This window comes from Cottoperca gobio, chromosome 22 (genome assembly GCF_900634415.1).
Source record: "Cottoperca gobio chromosome 22, fCotGob3.1, whole genome shotgun sequence".
Lineage (NCBI taxonomy): Eukaryota > Metazoa > Chordata > Actinopteri > Perciformes > Bovichtidae > Cottoperca > Cottoperca gobio.
In genome coordinates, this window is record NC_041376.1 from 5845059 (window position 1) to 5873040 (window position 27982).

Consider the following 27982-nt stretch of genomic DNA (forward strand, 5'->3'; position numbering starts at 1 on the left):
TATTCTCTTGAGGGGAGAAAGTAATAAAAATAATTATGTTTAATTATGTTTTTCAGTTTGGGAAGCAGAGGTTAGGCAGTAAAGTTAATTGCCAGATTAGGTTCAGTTTCCCCATATTTCAGTTTTCCATTATCTCTTGGTGAAATTGAGTATTTTGTGTTCAAGTCACGTTTTTGTTCATACTTTAATGCTCGGAAGGCGTCAGTCATTTTAAACAGGCAGAATTGTGGCCACCTAAAGTGTCTGACAGGACCCCTCCCACTCTTCACTAGATCATGACTGCAGGAAGCTACGCACCCGGTGAGGATATATCAATCATTTTTTAATGTGATGAAACTATAAACGACTGTTTCCGAAGCTGGGTGTTATTGTTTTTTAGAGACTGCGACATTAGCTGGCTGCAAGTAAACCGAAACAAGTAGAAATCCTGTCGTCTTCCTTGTTGTTTAGGAGCAGTTAGCTAGCTTACGGCGTCTTTTGGCTAACTAGTTAGTGTTCAGGTAGCGTTAGCTTGCCGTTAGTTCACCAACGGTCAACAGCTTCTGGAGTTCAAAGTACCGCACATCAACGCCGTTTAGACCAATTCATACTAAACATATAAAACAAACATTAACGTTACATTATAGCTCCGAGGATTGTCATTGAAACAATCCGGATGTACAAACTGTGCGCTCATTGGACGGAGGAGCCACGCTGAACTTTCCTATTGGACAGAGATCATTTAGCTTGTTGTTTACTAGCGACTGTCAATGATTTATATTGTGTGAATCTTTACTTCTACTTTTAAATATGTTGTGTTGTGTGCGAAGTAAATAGAGCCACGAACAGAGTACGCATGTTGTGTGCTTTAGGATACACTATCCTGAATTAGGGTTCTTCCTTTTCCTGGCCTCACTCGCACTTTATATCTTGTATCCAGATGACTCAAGATTTAGTTTAGCCCCTTTGGCCGGAGTCACCTACAAGGGGCCATTTGCTGCCCTATTGAACCCCACCTCCTGCCCTGTGTGTAATGTTTCTATTAAATTCAGTGCTCAGCAGATTATAGCGTTGCAACGATCCAGCAGTGTAATATGAGGATGTTAACAGGATGTAATAAGGAGGATTGGGGGGGAATAAAGCCACCAAAGGTACACAACTGAAATGTACAAATCAATGCACTACTACTCTATGTTGTTACTTACTAAATGATATTCTAGTTCTGGTGGGTTTCCTTCTGACCAGAGAGGTTGTCAGGTTAAATACTAAAGTCTATTTAAATGGCAAGTCAGAAAGTAAGTGTATACTTAATACTCCATCCACAACTGCTGTCATTGTGTGTAGCAGTGCTTCACAAGTGAATATCCTCTATGCATGTTTCAGTAAACATTAAGCAGTGTGTTGATTAACTTCAAGGATTAGTCAAATGTGAGAGTGTGCAGATTCTCTTTCTCTAAACATTATTAGAAACGGATTAACTTTGTGTCTGGACTGTCACCCGGGGCTCTATTGTTGTGTTGGTCTGAGTTGGTCATGTTTTCTGATGTTTTATAGACCAAGTAATTAATTGGCAAACTAATAAGCAGATTAGTAGCAATAGATTATGAAAATAGCCATTAGTTGCAGCCACAGTAGACTACAACTAGCCGAGGGTTCACTGCATCAGATAGTTTGCAGTGATTTGCAGGCGTACGGACAATTTGAACACATTAAACAAAAAGCAATTAAGTGGATTAAAACTTAATTTAGACTCAAAGCTACAGCATTATAGGACAATGCAGGACACACATTCAGTGTTATTTTACTTAAGTAGTATTCATATCTTAACAAATTTGCAATTAATCATATTGCGACTAAAACCAGATGACATAGTGAAACATGGTGCATTTGCCTGCTTGGCTCAGTTGTTGGTTCAGCCCTTGCTTTATATAATTTTAATATGTTAAATTAATCTCCTGTGAACACCTATTACCAGCCTCCAACTCATGTCTCCTTGTGACTGTTGTAAACTATGACCACTACTGAGCGGACGGCGAGCAAACCGGCTTCTAACCCATGTTCAAGTTGTTTGGCAATATGGCTGAAATCAGTATCACAATGTTCATGAGGAATTTATTGTCTTGATTTGTATCACAATATGGCAAATGTATTTGTGTATGTACTTTTTATTTTTTTTCACTGAAATCATTCATTTGCACTACAAAAAGACATTTGTAGAATTTCATGCAACATGATAATATCAAACCATGATTATAGGATTCTGCTGAAAGTTGATAGATGATAATATCCTCATGTGACCCAGCCCACTTATCCACACACACATCAAAGTTGAGTAGTTGATCTCTCAGTGTGAGCAGGAATTTGAAATCGCATAACTATACCTAAGTGTTCACTTTCGCATGTGGACTGATTGACTGGACCCCCGGGTTCCGTCAGTGTGCTTTAGGCGCCGGCCCACCTGTATTTTACATCTCCATTTGTCACCCAAGATGTGTTTTTTATTTTTACTGCCATATTAAAAACTGAGCTTGCTCTCTCCTCTCGGACTCTGTGACACATATTCTTGCTCTGATTACCCTCGTCATTCCTATGACTCTTCAACTCATTTGCCTCCCCTCTTCTCTCATGAATAGGCTTAAGGATGTGGCTTCTGTGGGTCCTGCTGCTGTCATTGCTCTCTGCAGTATCTGGGGGTGCAGACTCCAAGACTGTCACCACCACCCTCACGACCAAATGGGCAGATACTCCTCTGCTGCTGGAGGCTAGGTACGACACTGCACTGCTCAGCAGTAGCAGCCATTTGGCCGCATTACATCTGACATTACATTTTGGAAGCAGATAATAGATAAATCAATATCCTGAGGGCTTGCAGGGTCATTACCGAGGCTGTCCTCTAAGTGAGTTTAAACTCTTGTCTCCCTAATGCGTCCTTGAGCAAAATGCTGAATACTTAAAGGCTTCTGATGCAGTACTGTGCTGCGGCAGACTATACGCAGCCTGTGTATTGGAAAGAATCTGGTGATACGATACGTATCATAGTACAGGGGATTCAATATACTACGAAACTGTAAGCAAGGCGATATATTGTTATATTATTGACATAGTATAAAGAACACAAAGCCACATGCATAACATGTGAGTAAATAAAGTGAACTTCCTTTAATGTAATCAGAACAGTGGGATCTGAATTTGACATTCATCACACTCCCTGTACCATCAAACATCATAGCGCTGCTTTTTGTGCAATCTGAATATATGTATATATATATATATATATATATATATATATATATATATATATATATATATATATATATATTCTAATTGCACAGCTTGTAAAACTGCCCCCTTCATCTTCTTCTTCCTCCTCAGTGAGTTTCTGGCAGAGGAGAGCCAGGAGAAGTTCTGGGACTTTGTGGAGGCCAATCAGGACATAGAAGGAGAGCATGATGGTAAAGTGAAGCCACTCCAGATCAGTTTTCACTTTTAGTCTCTCGGCTGACTTTATGAAGCGTGTGAAAGCCTCTCGGAAGCAATTGCAGTGTCAGTGTTTTTGTCTAAACACTCACGCAGGCAATAACACGATGGAACAGAGCTGCACACTGTGTTTCTGTTGTTTTTCATTTCTGTCTCTGTGTGTAAAACAGTTAGAGCATTACTTCTGTTTGCGCTCATTGTCCTCATGCAGACACAGATCAGGCGTACTATGACCTGATTGTGAAGAAAGCCGGCGCCTTGCTCAGCTCCGTCCAGGTGAACATGCTGAAGTTCGCCCTCTCCCTGAGAGCCTACTCTGCAACGGTGCACTCCTTCCAACAGGTACGGAGGAGGACGGCGGTTTGACTTTGTGTTTTGAAGGCTTGTGCATGCGTGTGAGGAGTGTCATATTCTTTTGAATGCGAGTGAAAGGACCCCGCTGTTCTCTTCGCAGATTGCGTCCAATGAGCCTCCCGCTTCTGGCTGCTCAGCGTTTTTCAGCGTCCATGGGGAAAAGACGTGTGACGAAGAGAGTTTAGCAACACTGCTGGAAACGGCACCTGAGAGGTAATTAAAGACTCCTGCGATTCAGACATAAAGGTGATAAACCTGTAAGGCAATGACTCGCTGCACCGTCTCTCTGTCTGCAGGCCGAGGCCGTACCTTTTCAAAGGCGATCACAAATACTCCGGATCAAACCCAGACGCTCCTGTTGTCATTCTGTACGCTCAGCTCGGGACTCCAGATTTCCAGAGGCTTCACCAACTCATAACATCCAAAGTCTACGACGGCCTGGTGACTTACGTGCTCCGCCATTACGTGGCTGTAGGTGTTTCTCACACTCGAATCATTACCTGCATTGTGCCTGCGTGATTTGGATTTCAATATGCCAATATTAGTTACCCGTGGCTTACCTACGTCGTCCTACTGAATCTCTCTTTGCGAGCGAAGACTTGCAGGAAGAAGTAAACTGAGCTGACCTTTCAAGCTGTTGGGCGGACATGCGCTTTTCATCCAGATAACGTATAAAGACACAGAGTATATTTGCATGCGAGCCGGGCCGATGCAACCCGCCCATGAGGCTTCTGGTATTATCTTCTACTCGTCTGGCTTCGGCCGGCTCGCTCCTCCCTTGATGCAGGTGATATTTCATGGGTAAAAGGATGAATGGCAAAGCACCAAATTGTTCCACGAGAGAAAAGCAACAAATCAAACAATTCACCCTTTTGTAAACCGGTGTTTCAACTCTCTTGTTGTCTCTCGGGTGTGTCGCACCAGTGACCAATAACAAGTCGGTGTATGATGTCAGTTATGACAATGCAGTCGCTTTCTACACCCGCCGTAATATAGCAAACTAAAAGGCTCGGCCCGTGCGTGTCGGCAGCATTGCATTTTAAAGGATTAATGTTTCCTCTGTCCCGACAATGTTATCATGCAGTCAAGCGGCACGTGATGAGGAAGAACGTGGGAGACGGTAACCTCCCCAGCACAGTCACACAGATATTATATTAACACTTTTCTCTATGCACATTGTATCTGCATATGTTCCATCTGCTTCTTCTTCTTTTTTTCACATAGACTCAGATACACAAACACAACTAAAAGGTGCAAATTGATGCACGACTGCTGTGTGCAGCAAGTCAGAGAAAGTGCATGTGTACTCTCCTCTCCATCATTCACAACTGCTGTCATGGTGCGTAGCAGTGCATATACTGTAGGTGTTGTGAAAATGAAGCCTGGCGTTGATTGAAAAAATAGCAGCGCTGGTGTTTTCAGTTGTCTTTATAAAGAAACCGGTCAATTGAGCTCCTCATCTTCACCTGAGATGAGGAGCACATCTCCAGTTTATCATGTCAGGTGGACGTTGGATCGCTTCTTCCCTCACATGCAGAGACAAGTTTTTTTTCAAAGCTCTAATTATGCTAAATTATTCTCACCATCTGTCTGTTCGGCAGGAAGTCCTGGGCACTAGAGAGGTTGTAACACTTAACGCTTTTTCTGTTTCTACTCCAAAGCTTCGGGGCCAATCCGGGTACACTTACTGTCTTTAGCACTTAGCGAGCAACAGCTGGCTGTCTGTACTTGAAAAGCTGTCAAAGTAGAGAGCACGCACGTGTGTTTGTGACGCAAGTGAGATGCATGTTTTACAACGGAGATGAAGGTGAATACAGGGAAGGTAATAGATCCCTTTACAACGGCAGAAGCCACATGGGAAAACGTTTTTCTACTCGGTTGTATATAGATTGGAAACATTGTTAAGTTCGCCATCAAATGATTTCCACGGCTTGATCGCTAACTTAACTGCTGTCACTCTTTTGAATTCATTTACACGTGCATTTATCTCTCACAGAATATATCAAGTGGTGTCGAGGCACATCGAGGAATCTTGACAAATCTCTGATGGATACTTCTCCCTCACGTCTTTTTTTCGGAACACTTCCTCCTTTCTCTCCAGAATCCAAGTGAAAAGAAGGTCTATCTGTCGGGGTACGGAGTGGAGCTGGCCATCAAAAGCCAGGAGTACAAGGCAAAGGATGACACACAAGTCCAAGGTGCACACACACACACACACACACACACACACACACACACTATCAATACACGCATATCCACAATAGTGTAATCCCGGAAGAGTCCTCGTGTGACTAACAAGTTAATTGACTGGTTTCAGAGGCGGAGGTGAACGCAACAATGTTCGGAGAGAACGATCCGGTGGACGAGGTCCAGGGATTCCTCTTTGGCAAACTGAAGTGAGTGACTCTAAACTCGTCACTTGGATTTGAATTAGCTCCAAGAACTGCACAACCCTCACATCAGCCGAGCCCTAAAAAAAAACTAAAACAATTTTTCCTCAACAGTTTCCCCTTTCTGCGACCATGACCATGTTTGGACACCTAAACCCCCCCTCCCCCCCCCCCCCCCCCCCCCAGATACACCACCACCCACACATCATATGTCACAGTTTAAAAAAAATACACAACCAACATTTATATTGTGTAAGTTTTGTTCCTTCACTTCATGCTTGTGTAGTAAACATGCTCTACATTGGTGGTTAGTCTCTACTGTGTGTAATGTGAAGCACTAACTTGTACTCATGGTTCATGCACAACACGGAGTTCAACGTTTGGAGCGCTTACTGTAGCACCTCAACCTTTTATTTATTTATTTATTTAAATATATATATATAAGTTTTTATCATCCAGGCCTATTGGTCTAAAAGTGACATTGACGAGTGCATCGACTTTAAGAAATGTTAAATGTTTTTGAATAATAATCAACAAAAGGCAACTTCATATAGCTTAATAGCCAGCTAGCCAAAGCTAACGTGTGCCTGTCTTATCCCTATTGTCTTCTCTCTCCAGCTGCAAAACCGTGACTAACAGTTAAAAAACATTGGGCCATGCACTCTGCTCTCTCCCCTCTCTGCTGCCAATGCCTTCAGACTCATTAGGCTGTGGGGATTTACTGCCAACGCCGTCAAATGAATACTTAGTTATTTTAAAAACATATGGCTGCATCAGCCTTCAAGAGACTCCCCCCCCCCCTTCTCTCTCAGCTCTAATATGCATGTCTTGCCTTGCGCCGGCCCCATTTGTCAAGCGGCCCCACCAGGAGAATATTCCCGATGGCCAGTCCGACGATGCCTTTATGTCTGATAAACTAACCTGAAAATAAACAACTCGATATGTGAATCCGACGACTCACTTTTTAATGAGCAATTAAGGCGCATAGCAGATGCACTTACTCTCTCTCTCTCTCTCTCTCTTCCCCCCCCCCCCCCCCCCGTCTGCTTTGTCTCTTGTTCTCTCTCCAGGACGCTCTACCCAGAGCTGAAAGAGCAGTTGAAGGAGTTGAGGAAACATTTGGTAGAAAGCACCAATGAAATGTCACCTCTGAAAGTCTGGCAAATGCAAGGTGGGTCTCGTCTCACACATCACATTCTCCTGCAAAATATATACAGTCTTCTTCCGCTTCCTCGCGTAACGTGAAGACATATCGGCAAATTGAACCATATATGGAAAACTGACTGATGTAGAAGCCTGACTGAGCCAATGTCTTTATATAATATAAAGTGCGAGGCCCTCTGAGCACCAAAGCGCAACACTTCCTCAGCTTACTGTTAACACCTGCAGGCATTATTCCTGTCACTTACATTTTGAGGGAATCGATTTTATGATCCTGTAAATACGCCCTCAGGACTCGGACTGAGCTCCGTGTCCGTTAGTTTCACGGCCACAGTTGACAAATGATAATTATATAATGGTAGGAATCCCATCTCCATTAAAATGTAATCAATTGTTTCTCGACCCAAAGAGGTCTCTCTGTCCTTTCCATTTCATAGAAGTCTTCTTTCGACCCCCTAAAGCTCGCTCGGTATAAAGTATAAAGTACTTTGTTTACACCAAGGTAACTTTATTTAAAACTTCACTTTACTTTCTATATTTTAAGAACATTTGATGATACTACTTCTGTACTTTTTATGTAGAAGGGGTGTGTTGTATAGAAACAAATGACGTAATCGTTCCCTGACGCACAGAAAAGGTCAAAAGTTAACTACTTCCATCGAGAGACTTTGCATCCGAGTTGTAAATGTGCCGTCGATACAGTTGTTTCATTAGTTTTTGATTGATTCTACTTATCCGCCGTTCATAAATAAATAAGCGGAAATGAATATGGGCTTAGGTTGCTTTAAGAATTAGATTCTATCAGTGAATCAAACCCGCAGCGGAAAATGCACCCGTGTAGTTCTGTAATCGATGGCCGCGGTCGATCGGCGTCCTCTTGATACAGTTGAGCCGTAATATCTTGAAAGACATGAAAGCGTTGTCTGCCGCATCATAAAAGTGTTATTGATTAGGGTTGCATCATGCTGCTGCATTACATTTTTAAACGCACTGTTCCTGCTCTGTGTTTTTGATAAGACACTTGCGTGCACATGTCTATCACAGTACGGAGGCACGAGGCTGCTTTGATTGCGCTGAATAAAGGATGGGAAGGTTTTTTTTAGAGATTTGGTCGAGCTCGACTGTCAGACGTGTAATGTTGGTGTCTTGTCTTCATCTGTTACCCCGCTGGGGCTCATTAGCTCAGCCTGTTTACACGGGGATACCTCCAGGGGCTAATAATCACACAGGATACAACACCATTACAGCGATGCTCACTGCATGGATATAGAACTCCACGCTTCATCTCTTGGCAAGCAGAAGCTCTGTACTCTCCACACTTCTAAACACGTGTCTATATGTTCTCGTCTATATTCTCAATCCTGCCTTTTTTGATATGGTTTTAATTAAAGCCTCGGTTGTGAAGACAAGCATGTTAACATTATTTGCTAATTAATACAATAATTAGCTGGCAGCATGGCTCCAGGGATGCAACGTGCAATTTCTCCAGAACAATTGGAAGCGTTGACATGAAATGTTGTGCAGACGTGCGCGGTGCCCAGACGATGTATTTCTAATGACTTTAGTGATTCTTTGACTTTTTTTCCTTCTCGCTCCACCCCGGGGTACACATTTGTAGTTTTGAGCTATATGTGTCAAAGAACTATTGGATGGATTGTAGTTAAATTCACGTAATGAGTAATCAGTGTAATCAGTAGTGGAGGAAGTGTTTCGATCCTATTAATACCTCACAGTGAAGAAAAGTCCTGGATTGAAAATGTTACTTAAATGTATATGTGGGGAAAAGAACTCGAACTCTCCTGTGACTGGTGTATTGTTATATATTAGATTATTGCTACTCGCATGTAAGAGCAGCTTTTTTACCTCAAATGTGTACTTAATTACAGCATACAGTAAATGTACTTAGTTACATTCCACCACTGATTGTAATAAACGTAATGCTTCAGGAACTTGAGTGGACAGGTTATACAGACAATTGCTCATACTGCTTTTATTTAGTCAAACACCTTCTCTCTCTTTCTATGTTCCTCTGTCTCTGTCTCTTCTTGTGTGCTTCTTCGTCTCCTCTCTGCTTTTGGCCACTGCTGTTGCCCTCCTTGTCTACCTGCCCATCCTCCCACCTTTTCTTTTATAGATCTGAGTTTCCAGACAGCAGCTCGCATTCTTTCTGCTCCCGCTGTCGATGCCCTCACCGTTATGAAAGACCTCAGTCAGAACTTCCCCACCAAAGCCAGGTAAAGAAGAAACAGACACACACACACACACACAGTGTCTACAGTAATACGTTTTGGTTTCCACAGATATCGACAAACCTGCTAATTTACAGTTCATTCTGCCCTTTCCCCCCCCCCCCTCACAGGTCCATCACTAAAACAGTGGTCAACTCTGAGATCCGCAAAGAGATCAGCGAGAACCAAAAGGTTTGTTCTTCCATTGATCTCTTAGTTATGCATCCATCAATCCTCTTGTAGCCCTCCTCTTATTGCTTTTTAACATATTCTCATAATGGTGTGAGCCTATCTTTATTCTTATTACCAATAAATCCAATAAAAAGACAAAAACTAAAAATGACTTCTAAACAGCTGTGTGTGTGTGTGTGTGTGTGTGTGTGTGTGTGTGTGTGTGTGTGTGTGTGTGTGTGTGTGTGTGTGTGTGTGTGTGTGTGTGTGTGTGTGTGTGTGTGTGTGTGAATAGGAAAACAATGACGCTCTATTACAAAATTGCATTTTTCTTTTGCTGGTTTTTCTGTACATTTATTTTAAAATTGCCGCAACATGTCGATGGACGCCTGGCTCGGGACTCGACGTCTTCATCCTCTTTCATTCCTCTGTCTTGTCTTTTTATCTGTCCCTTCCCGCTGACTGTGTTGTCCAGCGGTCATGGATAATTTAGGTTTAGCTGTTTACCAATCTAATCCAATAAAGAAAAACACTAGATAGTATTATTGCATACGGCCACAACCCCTCCACCTCTTAGCCGTCTTCAGGGAAATATGTCAAAATGAGAAAACTGCCCGTCCTGTTTCTCCTTTGTTCCTCTCACCTTCTTTTATATCTTGTGATAAATTGTAAACAGCGTCTGACTTGAAAAGCATTCAGTTTCTGACAATGTCTTCGGCTAATGGAATAGGTAATCACTCGTTTTTTCTTGTCAGATATTTTTTCACTCCTTGCCCGCCCCCCTCCTCAAGCTGTGCTCACATTATCTTGGTGTGCAGACAGGAGTTTGGGGAGGTGGGGGGGGTGGGGGGGGGTGAGCAGCAAACGTCCTAATTACTGAATCGGTGATTCATTCGGCAGGCGCACAGCGAGAAATGATTATTGATTGAAGTAGTTTGGACACATGCACTTGCACGCAGACATTTCCTCTCGCACACACACACACACACACACACACACACACACACCACACACTGTTTAAGTGGGATGAACAATATTTGTGTTAATCATGTCTTGTTGTAATTGCAGTGTCTGGAGTATGATTAATCTGAAGTCTTTGTCTTTCTGTAATGAGATTTGACTGCACCAGAACAACTTTGAGCTTTCCTTTTGCATGTGCAGACACACAGACACTCGCACAGCGTCTCACGTTGGTGCACAAACCCTTTCTCTAATAATTAGATTTGTTTAGCGTGGGGTTTGATTGCTCTAAACAGACTGACTTTAAACAGAGCTGTCAGTGCTTGTTTGGAGCCGGAGGCGTTCCTTGTTAACGGCTTTGTGTTGACTGTTGCCTCTAGTTTTACAATGTAATTGACTACGCGACGGACAGCTTTGACGTTACCTGCTACACAGCGGTGCGATCTGCTTAGCTGGAGTTCAATGGGGGAGTGTTAGAGTTTGATGTGAACAGGATGTTTAGTTGTGTCGACGTTTCTGTCTCCGCAGTTTTTCAAAGGAACTCTGGGCCTGCAGCCTGGGGATTCGGCCCTTTTCATCAACGGGCTGCATATAGATCTGGACACGCAAGACATCTTCAGGTACACCAACACAATTCATCATCATCATCATCATCTAATAATAATATACAGCAGTGCATTATTATTCAGTTAATCAGCGGTGTCACATCTTTTGATCTTTGTCCAACTTAAACACATTTAATATGTGTAACATTCACATGCTGATCTACTCTCTACTGTATCCTGTTAGAATACACATGCATGCAAACACATCAATAGTCCTTCATTGAACATTAGGTGAATATGAGGCAACGTGTTTGAGTTTGAACTGACTTTTAAAACAAATCAGATTGTTTTTAAACACAGCAGTTCAGATTCTACCAATTATAACCTGGGGGGGGGGGGGTGATGCTGCAGGAAGACGCTAACAGTTTACAATAAATACGATTCTAATGACTTATGACAGAAATATTGGGGAAAAACGTGCAAAATGACCTGTTTATTATGTTAAAGACAATAAATAGTTTAAAACTTGTGATTAATGTCATTAAATGTGTTCGATTTGCTAATTAATTATTCAGTTTAAAGTGTTCCAATGGTGTTGATTTGAATGATTTGTCCTTGTTAGACAAATGTAAGATTGAATTAAATCTGAAAATATTGAGCGATCATGTTGGTACGTCGTGATATTCAGTCGTACATAAACACACACACACACACACCTACTGCACTGACCACACTCTGACCTCTGTGCCCTGCAGCGTGTTCGAGGTGCTACGCAGCGAGGCGAGGGTGATGGAGGGGATGCGCTCCCTGCACATCGACACGGCCTTCATCCACGACATCTTGAAGCTCAACGTCCAGCCTACTGACTCGGACTACGCTGTAGACATCCGCAACTCCGCCATCAGCGTAAGGAATCACCCAAAGAAACCTTTCATACAAAAATTGGCAATAAGCACTGATGCTGGGAACAACAATAGCTAACACAGCTGTCAGTTCTTGTTCCCACATGTCCTGGAAGGTGCTGGAATTCTGTCATTTTGGTTGTGGAAATTTGAAAATTGCCCAAAATGTCACTGAATTTTCAATTTTTTTTAGTTTTGTAGTAATTTGTAAATAAATTGTAAATACACCAGTAACTCAAAATTGTTCTCAAATACTAAACGTACTTGGATTTCTTTCCACCACTGAATCAGTTTGTTGTTTAAGTCGTTCGTCAGCCAGAAACAGAAACACCTTTTGTGATTGACATTTTTACTATTTCCTGACGTTACATAGACGAAACAATAAATCACTTAACTTAAAAAGGTAACAGAAAGATCAATAGACAATGAAGTAATCGTTAGCTGCAGCCCGAGTAGCAGTACAAAGTTATTTCTTAATGCCTCTGAACTGCTGCTGGACTCCTTCAATCCCCTCTTTCCCTTTTTTGTTTTAGTGGATTAACAACTTGGAGACGGACCACCGGTACAGCTCGTGGCCTTACAACGTGCAGGAGCTCCTCAGACCGACCTTCCCCGGAGTCATCAGGCAGATCCGCAAGAACTTCCACAATCTGGTTCGTCCACACCTGATTCATCAACTCCTTGTAAATCCGAATACATCTCAATCCTTGTAAAAAAAACAAAACAATACCAAGTGTGTGTTTGTGTGTGTGTCGCAGGTGATCATTCTGGACCCGACTCAGGAGAACGCTGCTGAGCTGCTGAGTGTCGCCGAGATGTTTTACGCTAACAACATCCCACTCAGGTTTGTTGGCGTCATCGGGGGTGTGGTTGACTGCAAACTTATCAGGAGACCAGACAGGATATTTTAGTGGCTTTTTAAAATTGATCCGTTACATGTTGTACTTTCACAGTAACATCAAAGACGCTGCAGTCAGTTGGGGCGTGTAGTTGAAATCAGTTTTAATTTGGGGGTTTTGTAAAGCAGGTCTGGGGAGACCTTTGAAATCATCCTGCATGTGGCATCTTGGGATGGCGGTCAGTTTGTTTGAATAACGATCCAGCATGCACGCCAGAGTCTGTTTTTAGAAACTTTCTTTGTCGTGCGTTTTAGGATAGGGCTGGTGTTTGTGGTGTCGGATGAAGATGACGTAGACGGGATGCAGGATGCAGGTGTGGCGCTGGTCCGAGCCTACAACTACATCAGCGACGAGGTGGACAGTCAGAGCGCCTTTGAAGCCGTCATCTCGGTGAGTCGACCTTTCACAAACGGCGATGAAGAACTGGCTCTAATTAAAACTACTGTCATCTTAATTAGAACTTAGAAGAAGTTCGACATGGTAAACCTTTTCTTCCCGGCCCCTTTTTCTTATTAGATCTTCAACCGGGTTCCTATCGGTGGAAAGTTGAGCGTTGGGGACGTGGTGAAAGTGCTGGAGAAGAAGTTCCCCTACGTGGAGGTCAGCAGCGTCCTGGGAGCCGACTCCACCTACGACAGCAACAGGAAGGTGAGAAGGACCGAATGTGATGTCACTCTTCCGTTGTTATTAGTAGTTGGCAGCTGATTAGCTTAGCTTAGCATCAAGAATGGACAAATGGGGAAACGCAAATGGAAATACATTTCCAAAATGTCAAACACTGTTGCGATATTCAAACCTGCTTGAGATGGAAGCATGGATCCGACTCCCCTACTCTTCTCCAGCGGCGTCGATGCACATAAACGTAACACTTCCTTCCGTCTCCTCTTTCAGGACGGGCGGGCGTACTATCAGCAGACGGGGGTCGGCCCGCTGCCTGTCGTCATGTACAACGGCATTCCTTACCAGCGTGAACAGCTGGACCCGGACGAACTGGAGACGGTCACCATGCAGAAGATCCTGGAGACCACGTCCTTCTACCAGAGAGCCGTCTACCTGGTCAGTTAGAGCGCACACACACACACACACAACACACACACACACAAACACACACACAGCGAGAGTTTCATCGCCGCGTCACAATTTAACACTATTGTTTTATTATGCTTTAATAAAATAGTCAATAAAGATGTGTCTTTGAAAGCTAACATTAGATCCACTTTCAGCGCAAAATCAATTTTCATTCCAGTTTAGTGAAAATGAGAAAACTGCTGACTGCATGATAATCTGTGCAAACACCGTGTGGATGAGTATTAAATATACTCTGCATAAATAATGTAATGAGTTCTTTCCACATACTCCAGTGGGGGGGGGGGGGGGGATTTAGATTAGATTTTCCTCTTAATTATATCAATAAACTCCAGATATTTTCTGATGTGCACATTATAACGACATAAAGGAGCAAGTAACATATTCACTGATAATACCAGTTGGTATATTAATTTGTTGCTTTTTTTTTTTTTTTTTAAATCTCTACAAAATAGAATTAATTGACAGAAACATTAAATCTGCAGAAGAGCGTCAGATGATTTATTTTTGGGAGAGTTCATTAGTCTTTGATTGCAGTGAGTAATGATTTCTCTGTGAAGCTAGATCTTGCCATCTGCCATGCTGTCTTGCTTTTAAAGTGGTTTCAGAACTCTGAGGAGCCAAATGTTAGAATTGTTTTTTTCATAAAGCAACTCTTTTGTAACAGCAGCGCTGTTTAATTGAGCTGCTGTACCAGTTCTAGAGGTGAACACGGTGTTAGTCATCGCTCTTGTTTTCTGCTTTTCAATGTTTGATCAGAACTTGTTGGAGGAAAAGTTTTCAGTCGATACACAAGCGTGGTGAAGCTATTACATCTTGAGATTTCTGTCTTAACTCTCGACTATGAGGGTGAAAAGCACGCAGATAGAAACCTCCTGCATCGCTCTTCTTGTTCTTCCTTTAACATCCTGAATCTGCTCTCGTGTGGCTCGCAGGGGGAGCTGGCCTCAGATCACGACGTCGTGGACTTCATCATGAATCAGCCCAACGTTGTCCCTCGCATCAACCCCAGAGTGTTGTCCACCAGCAGAACATACCTGGATCTGTCTGATACCAGTGAGGACACATACCAATGAACACTAATGTTGTACAGCTGCTGTTTTTACCCAATGATCCGATATCGATCGACATTAGACCAGAAACTGGCGAGCTGAAGTTAGGGATGCAAAATGGCACAAGAGCTTTTCTGCTTTTTCATACACACACTTTAGACTTACTGTTTTCATCCAGACCTTTACCCACAACCTCAATCTTTGTCATAACTATGCAATCTGAGCCCATGACCTTTTGTGGATAGTTTTTTCATTTTTTAATCACCGACACTTCAGACTAACTTTTGATTCCTCCGGCCCTCCTCAGATATCTATATACGGTTATATATATATATTTTTAATATATATATATATATATATATATATATATATAATATATATATATATATATATATATATATATATAGATATATATATATATATATATAGATATACTATCTCTATATATATATATCTCTAGGTCTCTATCTATCTCTATATCTATAGCCTATATATATATCTCTATCTATAATCTCTATCTCTTTCTCTATATATTAATATATTATATTTATCTATCTATATATTATATATATATCTCTCTCTCTCTCTCTCTCTATATACTCTCTATATCTCTATATTCTATCTCTATCCTATCATCTCTATCTCTATCTCTACTCTCCTTATTCTCTATATCTCTCTCTATCCTCTATTTTATCATTCTCTCTCTATATCCTCTCTTTATATCCTACTATCATCTCTACTATATATCTCATATCATCTCTATCTCTCTCTATATCTCTATATATTATTTCTTGTCGGCAGCTAAACGTATACATATATGTATGAGGAGGATAAGATGAGATAGAACTTTAGTTATCTCGAGGGAAAATTGTTGTGGAGGAGTTGCAATAAAAAGCCAGACGAGTGCAAATGTAAAATATCAATAATTCAAAATTCATAATATATACACTGTATATGGCATCAGGACAACATGTGAAAATGAACTCTGCTGTATGCTCGGCCAACGTATGCCATAAAATCCACTACAGATGTATTTGTGACAAACACATTCACACGTATGCTGAATACATATATTCTTTTGCTACACTCTCACTCAATGCTCTTCTCTCCTCGCAGACAACTTCTTCATAGATGATTACGCTCGCTTCTCGACTCTCGAACACCAAAGAGAAGAGCACCGCTGTGGCCAACAGCATGAACTTCATGACTAAGAAAGGTGAGAGTGTGCGGTGCGGTCCAAACTCTGGAAGAGAACGCTTGTGTTGTTTCTGGTGAAGATAATTTAGTCAAATCTCTCTTTCATGTATTCTCCTTCTGTCCTCTTCCTCTTCCTCCTTTTGCTTTTATATGTGATTTTAAAATGTCCCTGCATCAGGGATGACCAGCACCAACAGGCATGGTAATCACCCTATTCCTCCGCATTGTTCCCTCTCCTCCTCATTTGCTCTTTTTGTTTCTGTTTTCTGTGAACTACATTTCTGGCAGTGTTTGTGGATGCGTTTGTGAATCCACCACCACTCTTCCATCTGTGTTGCATTTCCTCAAAGAACACAAATGACTAATTACCCTTTTGATGATATTGTGTTGTTAGGCTAAAGATGTGTTTGCATAACTGCCCATGAAGTTCTAACATTGATTCTTCCATCTTCCAGGAGAGCATGTGTCATGTGTTGTAGCTGCATGGACAACGAGATGTTAAAAGTTAGATTTTTAACATCTTGTTTGATTTTCTTTTCTTTCTTCATGTTTTTCTTTCTGACAGCCCGGTTTCTACCCGCAACGATTTTTGCCCAATTTTATCAAGCTTTTTCTTCACACGTTAAAACAACATGGCTCGCCTTCTTTGCCTCATGTGCTCGCCTGTGTAGCATCACCCTCGTTAACTTATCCTGACAGTCTGTGTTTCTTCCTCTGCGGTTGTCAGATGACGGCTACATCCGTCCCGTGACCTTCTGGGTGGTCGGAGACTTCGACGAGCCCTCGGGACGGCAGCTTCTTTATGATGCAATCAGACACATGGTACGACATATTTTCATACCCTCTCTGTGGGCTGCATAATGATTCCAAGCTGTTGTGTTGTTGTCTATCATATTGTGACGACGTGTTCTTTCTATAAAACATTCTCATCCATGAATGATTTCAAGCTAAATTGTATTTACAAACTTTACAGAGTGATTTTAAAGGAAACGACTAGTCTGGTTCTGTCCAAAAGTAACACAATCAAGCTACCAGAAGCTCTTATGTTCCGTGATTAACATGTAATGTCTCTTTTGTTTAATCTGTACGCACATCGGAAAGATAAAAATATACATTTGTGGTTCCTGGAGGAAGTTACGGAGTCCTGCACACAACAGTCGTTCCACTACAAACCGTGTGATTTACATACGTTCGCATTAATATCGTCGTGTTTGATGTTTAACCACGTCTCTTAGCGCTACTGTCGCGCAGACTGTAGACTACGAGTCGGACTACGATCAATTAAACTTAGAGGAAGTGTAATTCTGAAGTGCCAACCGTGACCAATACTTCTCCAACGCTCTCTTTGCTCCACAACAGAAAACCAGCAACAACGTCCGACTGGGGATGATCAACAACCCGTCAGTCGCTCCGTCGGCGGAGACGAGCCGCGTGGCCAGAGCAATCTGGGCCGCCATGCAGACACAGTCCGCCAACAACGCCAAGAACTTCATCACCAAGCTGGCCAAAGAAGAGACCGCCGCGGCCCTGGGGAAGGGAGTCGACGTCGGGGAGTTCGCTGTCGGGGTGAGGAGGGGCGGGGGGGGGGGGGGGGGGGGGACAGCTTCACCTCCCATGATTCAGACTGATGCTTTCTTCTGCTGTGAATGTTGAAACATTTCTCCATTATTTTAGTCTTAATGATCCTCTTTATCAACTGCCTACAATCTATTTCTTCCCTCAGGGTATGGACGTGGCGTTGTTCAGGGATGCATACGACGGTCCCAATTTTGACTTCCTGCTCTCCCACGCTGTCTACTGCCAAGATGTGCTCAAACTGAAGAAAGGACAGCAAGCGGTTATCAGCAACGGAAGAGTGAGTCGCAATCTCCTTTCTTTATAGTTTAAACATTCTGCGCTTGAAATGCAGACGCATCACCAACAAATGCAGTTTGTGTTCCTCGCTCCCGCAGCAAATCAATCAAATGCTCGTGTTTCCTCATGTGCAGATCATCGGCCCCCTGGAGGAGGACGAGGTGTTCAACCAGGATGACTTCCTGCTCTTGGAGAGCATCATCCTGAAAACATCCGGGGAGCGAATTAAAAACAAAGTCCAGCAGTTTGGGATCGAGGAGGACAGGTATTTTGTCCCCCCCCCCCCCCCCCCCTGAGGATTATCAGCAGGCTCTGAGTGTTTGGGAAAATGTAATGCAGTATTTTCTCACAGGGCCAGCGACCTCGTGATGAAGGTGGACGCTCTGCTCTCCTCTCAGCCCAAAGGAGAGGCCCGCGTAGAATACGACTTTGCAGATGACCGCTACAGGTAAAGTATTAATACGGCGAGCTCAGCTGTATTGTTTTTGATTTCAAACATTGGTCCATCTTAGGAAAATACTGTATCAAAAGCTTTTTTAACTTTAGCCATTTATAACCTCCGCTTTATTGTAACTAATGCATAATTAATGTTTGAAATCGACGTGTCCTCCGCAGCCAGCCACGCCTTGATCTGAAGTGTGTGTTTACTTTCACTTCAGCGTCGATTTACCGATTGTGTTTTTCTTTGGCAGCGCTGTGAAGCTCCGGCCGAAGGAGGGAGACGTGTACTTTGACGTCGTTGCCGTGGTGGACCCTGTAACCAGAGACGCACAAAAACTCGCTCCTCTACTGTTGGTGGGTTTGAACGTCGTCGCTCGTTGGACTCGTCCACTTTGACCCTGTTCCAAATGTCACTTCTGACGTGTCTCTCTTGTCCTCGCCAACATCTCTCAACATCTCTCTGCAGGTTCTGAAGCAGCTGGTAAACGTCCACATGCGCGTCTTCATGAACTGCCAATCCAAACTGTCAGATATGCCTCTCAAGAGGTGAGCACTGTTTGTGAACCTTACGTCCCTGTTGTATCTCTAGAAGTTCACCGTTCATCCTCCTCATGTGCTCATTTTATGTCTCACTTTAAATGACGCACTGAATCCTTAAACTATCATCATACTTTATAGCTCCGTGCCTGATCGCTGATCTTAAAGCCTCATTGTATGCTTAGGGCGTCTGGGCTTTCTGGAAATGTAAATCAGAAATGTATTTATAATCTGGGTTTAGATTTAGAAAATGTAATTGACAGTCTCCATCGTTAACATGTTGTTTGGGACTCTGGTGCATCAAGACGCTCTTTTTCTGCATTAACCTTTATTTCTCTCTTAACTCTCGCATTTTCTGAGAGGTCAAGTTTATACATAAAGCACATTTTATAAAACAAGCATGGAATTAATGTGCTTCAAAAAGAAAAGAAGATTATTATTATTATTATTATTATTATTATTATTATTGAAAAGGGAATAATGATAATAATACTGATTCTAAAATAATAGTTTAACCAGTTGCATGAAGACCTTTTTGGATGTGCGGTTTGAAAACCACTTGGAACCGGTTTCACTAAAGTGTTTTCCCAGAGCTTTCAAGCAATGTCCTTCTGTATGTTGGGGTTGGATGGAGTTTGCTCATTCAAAAATATGATTTGCAAATGTTTTATGCGGAAGACAAATGCTCAGAACGACACGTTTGTTGGACCTCGAGGATGCACAGAATGTGTTTCGCTGAGTAACACTGAGTGTAAACAGAACTTTTGTTTGTTTGCAAGAAAAACTCCACGAGGCACCTTTAAGCTTTGATGCTCAACCTTTTAAGCCAGTCTCTTTTTACGTTTGTTTATTTATTATTGTTTGTGTATTCTTCGGCTAAAAGCCTCCCAGCAAATGTCCGAGTGTGACTCCTTCACCTGTTATCCAAAGTCCCCGTGCTTTTCTTCCAGTTTCTACCGCCACGTGTTGGAGCCGGAGGTGGTGTTTCAGACCGACGGTAGTTTCTCTCCCGGCCCCATGGCCAAGTTCCTGGACATGCCTCAGTCTCCTCTCTTCACTCTGAACCTCAACACTCCCGAGAGCTGGATGGTGGAGTCTGTGCTCACTCGCTACGACCTGGACAACATCTACCTGGAGGAGGTAAAGCAATAAGTCTGTCTGAGTTTCGATCAGGGTCTGCAGTATGTGAAATATTTAAAAGGGTTTCTCGCAGTGAACTCTGGATGCTCTGGAGTTATTCCCCCCCCCACTCTGTCCAGCTCTCCAAATGAATGTTTTAATACTGTGTTTGTGTTTTAAAGTGTGTCATTGATCACTGCCTGTCCCCCTCTGATCATATGCAGAGGATGTATCAGGGATTTAAATCATTTAAAGACATTAAGCTTTAAATTGGAATTAAATAGTTCATTCATTTTCATATTTTTTCTCTAATATTTCTATTACTTGTTCTTTATTTAGTTTTTTTAATTGCCTGTTTTGTATCTCACGGTCTTGTTGCCCCCCCACTTCTCCAGAGAGGAGTGATCTCTCTTCTTCTATTTGTTCTTTTGTATTTTTCTGTGTCTTCTTGAAGACCTTGGGTTTGTCTGTGAATCATTACTAACGTGTGTGTGACGCGCCGCTGGACTCTGTTATTGGGCAGCACAACATAAGCATCACTTGTCTGGACTCGTGTCTGCAGGTGGAGAATACCGTAGCGGCAGAGTACGAGTTGGAGCACCTTTTGTTGGAAGGTCATTGTTTTGACGTCAGTTCAGGCCAGCCGCCGCGAGGCCTCCAGTTCACCCTGGGAACCGCCTCCGAACCCGTCATCATGGATACAATCGTCATGGCAAACCTGGTGAGTCACCGATGAGCGTCTAATCTTGTTGTCCAACACCCGGCGGCGTTACAAAAGAAGTTCTCGCATCCTTTACTTTAAGTATAAAAAGAAATACTCCATTATAAGTAAAAGTCCAGATTATATGTTTAAAATGTATTTAAAGTATCACAATTATTATATAATATTATATAATATTATCCAGTGTTGTCACTAATGTAGTAAGTATGTTGTAGTTGGTACTTTGTATAGGATTTAGTAGATTATTAGTCTAGAACTGCATCATATCATATTTAAGCAAGTACAGCAATCGAGTAAATGTACTTAGTTACATTTCACCACTGCCAGCATCTTCGAGTATAAATGCTTTCCTGGACGTTAAACTTATTCTTATTCTGTAGGTTTATTATTATTATTATTATTATTATTATTATTATTATAGTGACGGACACTGTGAATCTCTTGTGTTCTGCTCTGTAGGGTTACTTTCAGCTGAAGGCAAACCCCGGCGCCTGGATCCTGAAGATGAGGAAAGGACGCTCTGATGACATCTACAAGATTTACAGGTGGGAACGCGGAGACTCGGCTGTTTTGTGTCCGGGTTCGTTTTCAAGTTTTAAGTCTCCCGGATTTACAAACTCGGTGTAAACTTTCTGTTTTTCTTTCTTCTGTCGCAGCCACGAAGGCACCGACTCTCCAGCAGAGTCTGACGACATCATAGTCGTGCTGAACAACTTCAAGAGCAGGATCATTAAAGTCAAGGTGCGTGTGCCCGACAGCCTGGCACAGTGACACGGGACCGTGATGGATTCTCCTTCATTTTAGTCGGCAAATAAATCCAGGATTGAGTAGAATAAACTGTAATCTGCGCCGTAGTATTTTGAGTTATGGAGGACATATACAGTATGTACTTTAATTACATATGTAACATTTCACTGGGATATGTAGTCACCATGGATACGGCCACACACAAACAGAACTACATTCCCCAGATGGCTGTAGGGTATGCAGGACTAAATCTGACTAAATTGGTAGATTAATGATCAAAGCGATGCAAGAATGTATGAATGCAAAACTAAATCCACATCATTTTATCTCCAAACTGGCCTCAGCATTAAAGGTGCCCAGTTTGTGTTTACTTTCAGCGTTACACAGCAACACACATCGTGTGTGTCCTGGAGGTCTGGCAAACATGTGGAACACGTTTCCTTCCTCCATGAAGCTTTTGCAAAGCTGACTTTTGGTAAAAGTTTGAAACCTGCATTCGTTGTTTACTAGATTGCAAAAGAGACATCTTGGTTAGTTTCAGTCCAGCATTCAGCGACTCGTTGGTGGTTAATTATTCCTATGACTAATATGTAATATGGCGTTATTAGTCCGAATAGTTGCTATATGTTGACATGCATCAGTGACACCCAGAGAGACTTTGTGTTGTGTGTGTTTTTATTCATTTGTTTACAAATGAAGACAGGTTTGGTCCTTCATATGACCCCGAGCTAGATAACATAATATTTAATTACGATCATATGGATTGATAATATGTTTTAACTTGCGTGTCGATCAGGTCCAGAAGAAACCAGACAAGTTCAACGAGGAGCTGCTGAGTGACGTGACCGAAGAAAACGACGCTGGCTTCTGGAAATCTCTGACCAGGTGCGGCTGCGATATAGAAATGAGCACTTCCTGCTTATATAATCGAGTCAACAATTTAAGCGTTGAAGTCGTTTGCTAAGCAGAAATATGTCAAACATCAGCTCGTCAGCACGTGTGCAAAGATCAACATCATGACCAACTGATTAACTCCATCCCTGCCATGGAGCTGGACGGACCACCAATGTTTCCCAATGCATTTGTAAACTCTCTCGTCGTCTCGTCTTTCCAGAGGGTTCACAGGTGGAGGAAAGAGCGAGGAGCTGAAGCAGGAGAAGGACGACGTGATCAACATCTTTTCTCTGGCCTCGGGGCATCTGTACGAGCGGTTCCTCAGGTGAGCGTCACAAACAAACCCCCCCCGTCGTCTAACGTGTTCAAAGACTTTATACATTTTATACATGGACCCTGTTGCAAACAGTTTTGTTTTTCCTCCTCCTCCTCCTCCTCCTCCTCCTCCTCCTCCTCCTCCTCCCCTCTCAGGATTATGATGCTGTCAGTTCTGAAAAACACCAAAACCCCCGTCAAGTTCTGGTTCCTCAAGAACTACCTGTCCCCGACGTTCAAGGTAAGAAACATTCAAATATCATTGATGTGGAGATTTTCTCTTGACGGCTGCAGCTTCAAGGTGAAGCAGGGATTGGATTTATTCCCTCTGCCTGTAGAAGGACACCTGATCATTTCATCATTAGCAGTCCTGTTTCTTCTGAATGTTTCCTCATTATCCTGCAGTATACTTTGTTTTCTATCTTTCTTTGTATTTGTTAAGGTCACAGATTAGATTCCCTCTCACATTTCTATAGGTAACTCCATAATAGTCTCGCAGTATAAAGGATTCCTCTTCATTTCGAGTACATGAAGATGTATTCTACAGACGCTTGTGCCCCCTCTGTCTGTGCCGCTTATTATTATCATTATTTTTTGATTGGTTCATTATTATTTTTACTTTAAATTGTGGTGTTTTTAGATTTCTGAAACTTTTTGTATAGATAGTTTTCTTCCTTGTATCTGTACTAATATTGTCTCAGACTATGTTAACACATTAGTAACTTATTGTGGTTTTCATCAGACTGGACATTTCTCAGTTAATGTGTTTTACATTGTTTTGTGCGTGACCCTCTTGCAGGAGTTCATCCCCCACATGGCGAAGCAATATGGTTTCCAGTATGAGCTGGTCCAGTACAAGTGGCCGCGCTGGTTACACCAACAGACGGAGAAGCAGAGGATCATCTGGGGCTACAAGATCCTTTTCTTGGACGTGCTGTTTCCTCTCGCCGTCGACAAGTTCCTATTTGTGGACGCTGACCAGGTCAGCTGACACCTTTTTAAACTCATCCTGCGTCTGTCCAAATATCTGTTCCTTTTTACTGTTCGGATCGGAAACTGATGATATAAAAATAACTAGATGAATAAACTGATGGCTGTTCGCACTCTAACGTGAGCCGCCCTCCTCTGCTTCAGATTGTGCGAACAGACCTGAAGCAGCTGCGTGACTTCGACCTGGAGGGAGCTCCGTACGGTTACACGCCGTTCTGCGAGAGCCGGAGGGAGATGGACGGCTACCGCTTCTGGAAGTCCGGCTACTGGGCGAGCCACCTCGCCGGACGCAAATACCACATCAGGTACGCCCACTCTGACATCTCGGCTGAGTTGTAACCGTTGCATACACGGACAAGCTCTTTTTTTTTTTTTTGCGATATATTTTTCATTTCATTTTTCCTGTTTCCGTTTATCCCCTGCAGTGCCTTGTATGTGGTCGACCTGAAGAAGTTCAGGAAAATAGCTGCAGGAGATCGACTCAGAGGACAGTACCAGGGGCTCAGCCAGGACCCCAACAGCCTCTCAAACCTCGACCAGGTCGGTCCACCTCCGTCTCTTTTTAATGTGCATTCGTGTCCTGATTCTAAAGACTGAGAGCATTATTCATATAATATAGTGGATGTTTTGAGATGTCAGTTTCCATTCATTTAAGTGCTTTATGAAAATCTTAAAACTACCACGGTGAACATTTTGTTGCGGTTGTGAGAAGGTCTGTAAAAGTTCTGCATTTAAATAGGTTGTTGAACAGCAGCCTTGTTTAATGTGAGAGATGACAAATCCAATCCTTTTCCCAATGTTGCTAATTGGTTTCTTCTCCACTCATGATTTTACATGGCATGAATGCGACGTTGTTCAGCAACTGTGTCCTTAAACGCAGCAACAAGGAGAACTTTTACAGTTACAAACACTAAGGGCAGCAGACGCAGAGTGGGCCGTGTTTATTAAGCTTTTGTTTTTTTCCAATGCTTGTCTGCACATTATAGATCAACCTTTACAGATTAGAAACACTGACTTAAACTCTCCTAAAGCTTTAACATGCTGCGTCCTGGTTTGATTTAAACAAAGACGCAAAGCAAGTTCTCTTTGTAAAAGTCCCGGCCTTTGTCATTCGTCTCATTGTCTGTCTTTATTTACAGGATCTGCCCAACAACATGATCCACCAGGTGCCTATTAAGTCTCTGCCTCAGGAGTGGCTGTGGTGTGAGACCTGGTGTGACAACGGCTCCAAGGGAAGCGCCAAGACGATAGACCTGGTAACAACCTTTTCTGTGTGTAGACGTCGAGTACCGGATCAGGACAGAATGTTAGCACAAAGATCGGATTGCGGCCGCTGATCGCGCCGATTCACAAAAGATATTGTCCAATGATATAACAGCGCAGACATGCCCGTAAAGCTTTGCAGAGGGGGAATCAAAAATGTGTTTTTAAATCCGTTTATATAATAATCTTTTGTGAATTTGCCCCTCAGTGTCAGAGAGCTGTTGCACTCTGCACCGTTCAGAAGTGAGACAGACGAGTGAACAGCCTCGTAACGGCCACTAGAGGGCAGACAGGCAAACTGAGCAGAAGTAATGTACTATAGTATACAGTATACAGTGTACACTATAGTACTGAGGATGTGAATGAGTTTCTTTTTGGATTCGATTCACGCATAAAAGCAACAAACCCGAAGATTAAAAAAATAATTCCTTTTTATAAAGGTTTTAGATTTATTACATTCTTAGTAAAAGTCACAATTAAAGCAATGGAGTTATTTGTGGAGATAAAAAAAAAGAGTAAGATTCTTTTCATCCCCTTAAGTGAAACTCTTATAAATATGTTACTATTACATAATACTTTTTTTGCGTGTTAAAAAAATAATTCAAAACTGTCAACTTTAACTTTTATTCTTTAAAGATTTGTATAACGGATCCTAAGATTTACCACACACGGTCACATAAAATCAAGTGACGGCATAATGAACCCGAGAGGAACACCCTGCTACCATCACCAACCCATCAGTGCTTAAAAGCACCAATTTCATATCGGAAGACGGAGAAGCTCAAACTTTTATGCTTTTGAAAGTGTTTCCTTGTCGGAAATGTGAGACGAATCAAGCGGTTTAAACACCAATGGACCACTTTAACAAGATGCAGCCTGTTCTTGTCCCCTGTTGAGAGATTACCAAAGCAACAGTAATAATGGCTCATTATTCCTCCTCTCAGTGTAACAACCCCATGACCAAGGAGCCCAAGCTGCAGGCCGCGGTGAGGATCGTGGCCGAGTGGACTGATTACGACCAGGAGATCAAGCGTCTGCAGACCAGAGTCCAGGAGAGAGCACACAGCACAAAGAAACAGCAAGACACAGGTACTGAACACTGCGTGGGACGACGTGTGGGTTTAATGTCACCATTATATCCAATAATCAGAACTCAGTTAACCTTACATTTAGTTAAGAAACAAGTTGTTTTATTGCATCACAGAGAGGACAACATAAATAGAAATAGACTGCTCAGGCTCCATTTTTCACTATGATCACAAGCTGCACATCTCACGTGAGGATATTCACCAATCATTGTGGTTTTTTTTATCGCGATACAATTCTACATCCTCCCATCCCTACTTGCAAATGAAGTATGCGCTTCCGTCGACACACATCTGCTCTAACCTGAACACACTCGCGGTGTTGACTAATGTTTCTCTGTCTCTCGGTCAGATGCGCACACGGAGTTGTGAGGATCCTGCCGTGGCTGCGATGAGGCGGTGACCTGGACTCTGTTTAAAGAGTCCGCTTCATGCAGAGAGGCTCGTCTCCCCGTCCTGCCTCGGGGACCTGCTGACCACAAAACCAGTGCTTAAATGGTTCAAACTGTTTTAGTCTTTTTTCTTTGTCTAACATGTGAAGGGGAGTTAAATTGGTCCGGTTTAAGAGGTCTTTCTGTGCGTGTGAGTGCAAGTGGTGGGAATGTATTTTGTGAATCATAAATACAAATTCATTTTTTTTCTTTTCAAAATGGTTTTGTTTCCCCTGTAATGGATATCCGCCGGTAAGTTTGCACTGATTTGGATTCTGGTTCTGGCTGTGGTTGAAGCACAAAGGGAAGAGAACCCTAGGAAATGTCACTGCTGGGTTTGATCTGAAACATTTGTTTGTTGCGAGGGAATAAAACTAAAGCCGTTGGACCTTCTTCTTAACTGGTAAAGGGTACATCTCCATAGGGTTACACTTCTCTTTTACAGAGTTGATGAAGATGAACAACTATTGATAATAATATTAGGCCCGGGCAATATGTTTAAAATAAATAATGACATTAATAGGTGTTTTTTTCTTTTCTTTTTAATTGATTGATTGTCCAATGCAGTGAACTATGACCCCGTTATTTCTCACACAATAATAAACTCAATTTCTTTGTGTTTTTTTTAGTACAATTTCCCCTAAATTATGAGTTAGGGCAGCAGAATTTATTATTTTTATTATTTGTCAAGTCCCAATTGAGACGTGCTAAATAAAATGCTAAAATACTAGATCCATCTGGAAAAGTAATGTCATATCTACAGTATGCTTTGTACAACGGTGGATCCACTCGTCACATCTTCTAACGCCTCAGACTACAGGGGATATTCAGTGTCCAACCCAAACTTCACAACACTTAAAGGGAACGTGTGTGGGATTGAGTGGTGACACTGTTCGTGACGTTTACACTCATCTGGTATTTGAAATAGAAAATAAGCAGGCTTGATTGAATCCCCAGTTCCTCGTGTGTTTATAAATGTCACTGTGACTCTCAGGGAAAGATGTTTGAAGCTTGTGCGGGTTGCAGCATAAAGTACGAATCAAGAGGAGAGTTTGTGGGACTGTAAGAGCAGCTATGACATTAAAGTTTGAGCTGAACAATATTTAATTTGTCATTATCATCCTGTTTTTGGCTTTTGGTTTTTGTTAAATAAAAATCCCCAATTAAGAAGTGGTCCACTGTAT

The 27982-nt window shown here is 42.3% G+C and overlaps 1 protein-coding gene across 1 annotated transcript; it reads left to right on the forward strand.

Annotated features, from left to right (window-relative positions):
- The first annotated feature begins 170 nt into the window (after positions 1–170).
- On the forward strand, positions 171–27971 carry uggt1 (UDP-glucose glycoprotein glucosyltransferase 1). Its single transcript, XM_029460915.1, is given in 41 exon segments — positions 171–300; positions 2613–2745; positions 3352–3431; positions 3668–3798; positions 3911–4023; positions 4107–4281; positions 5912–6008; positions 6128–6206; positions 7271–7371; positions 9496–9595; positions 9721–9781; positions 11249–11340; positions 12021–12171; positions 12701–12820; positions 12926–13011; positions 13321–13456; positions 13583–13714; positions 13958–14122; positions 15088–15208; positions 16321–16370; positions 16372–16420; positions 17129–17223; positions 17761–17967; positions 18125–18256; positions 18390–18520; positions 18608–18703; positions 18948–19050; positions 19163–19242; positions 20184–20373; positions 20915–21073; positions 21533–21618; positions 21730–21814; positions 22617–22705; positions 22935–23039; positions 23186–23270; positions 23829–24011; positions 24164–24324; positions 24445–24559; positions 25159–25275; positions 26227–26371; positions 26720–27971. Coding segments are annotated over 41 exon segments (4581 nt in total). The 5' UTR covers positions 171–275; the 3' UTR covers positions 26740–27971.
- The last annotated feature ends 11 nt before the right edge of the window (positions 27972–27982 follow it).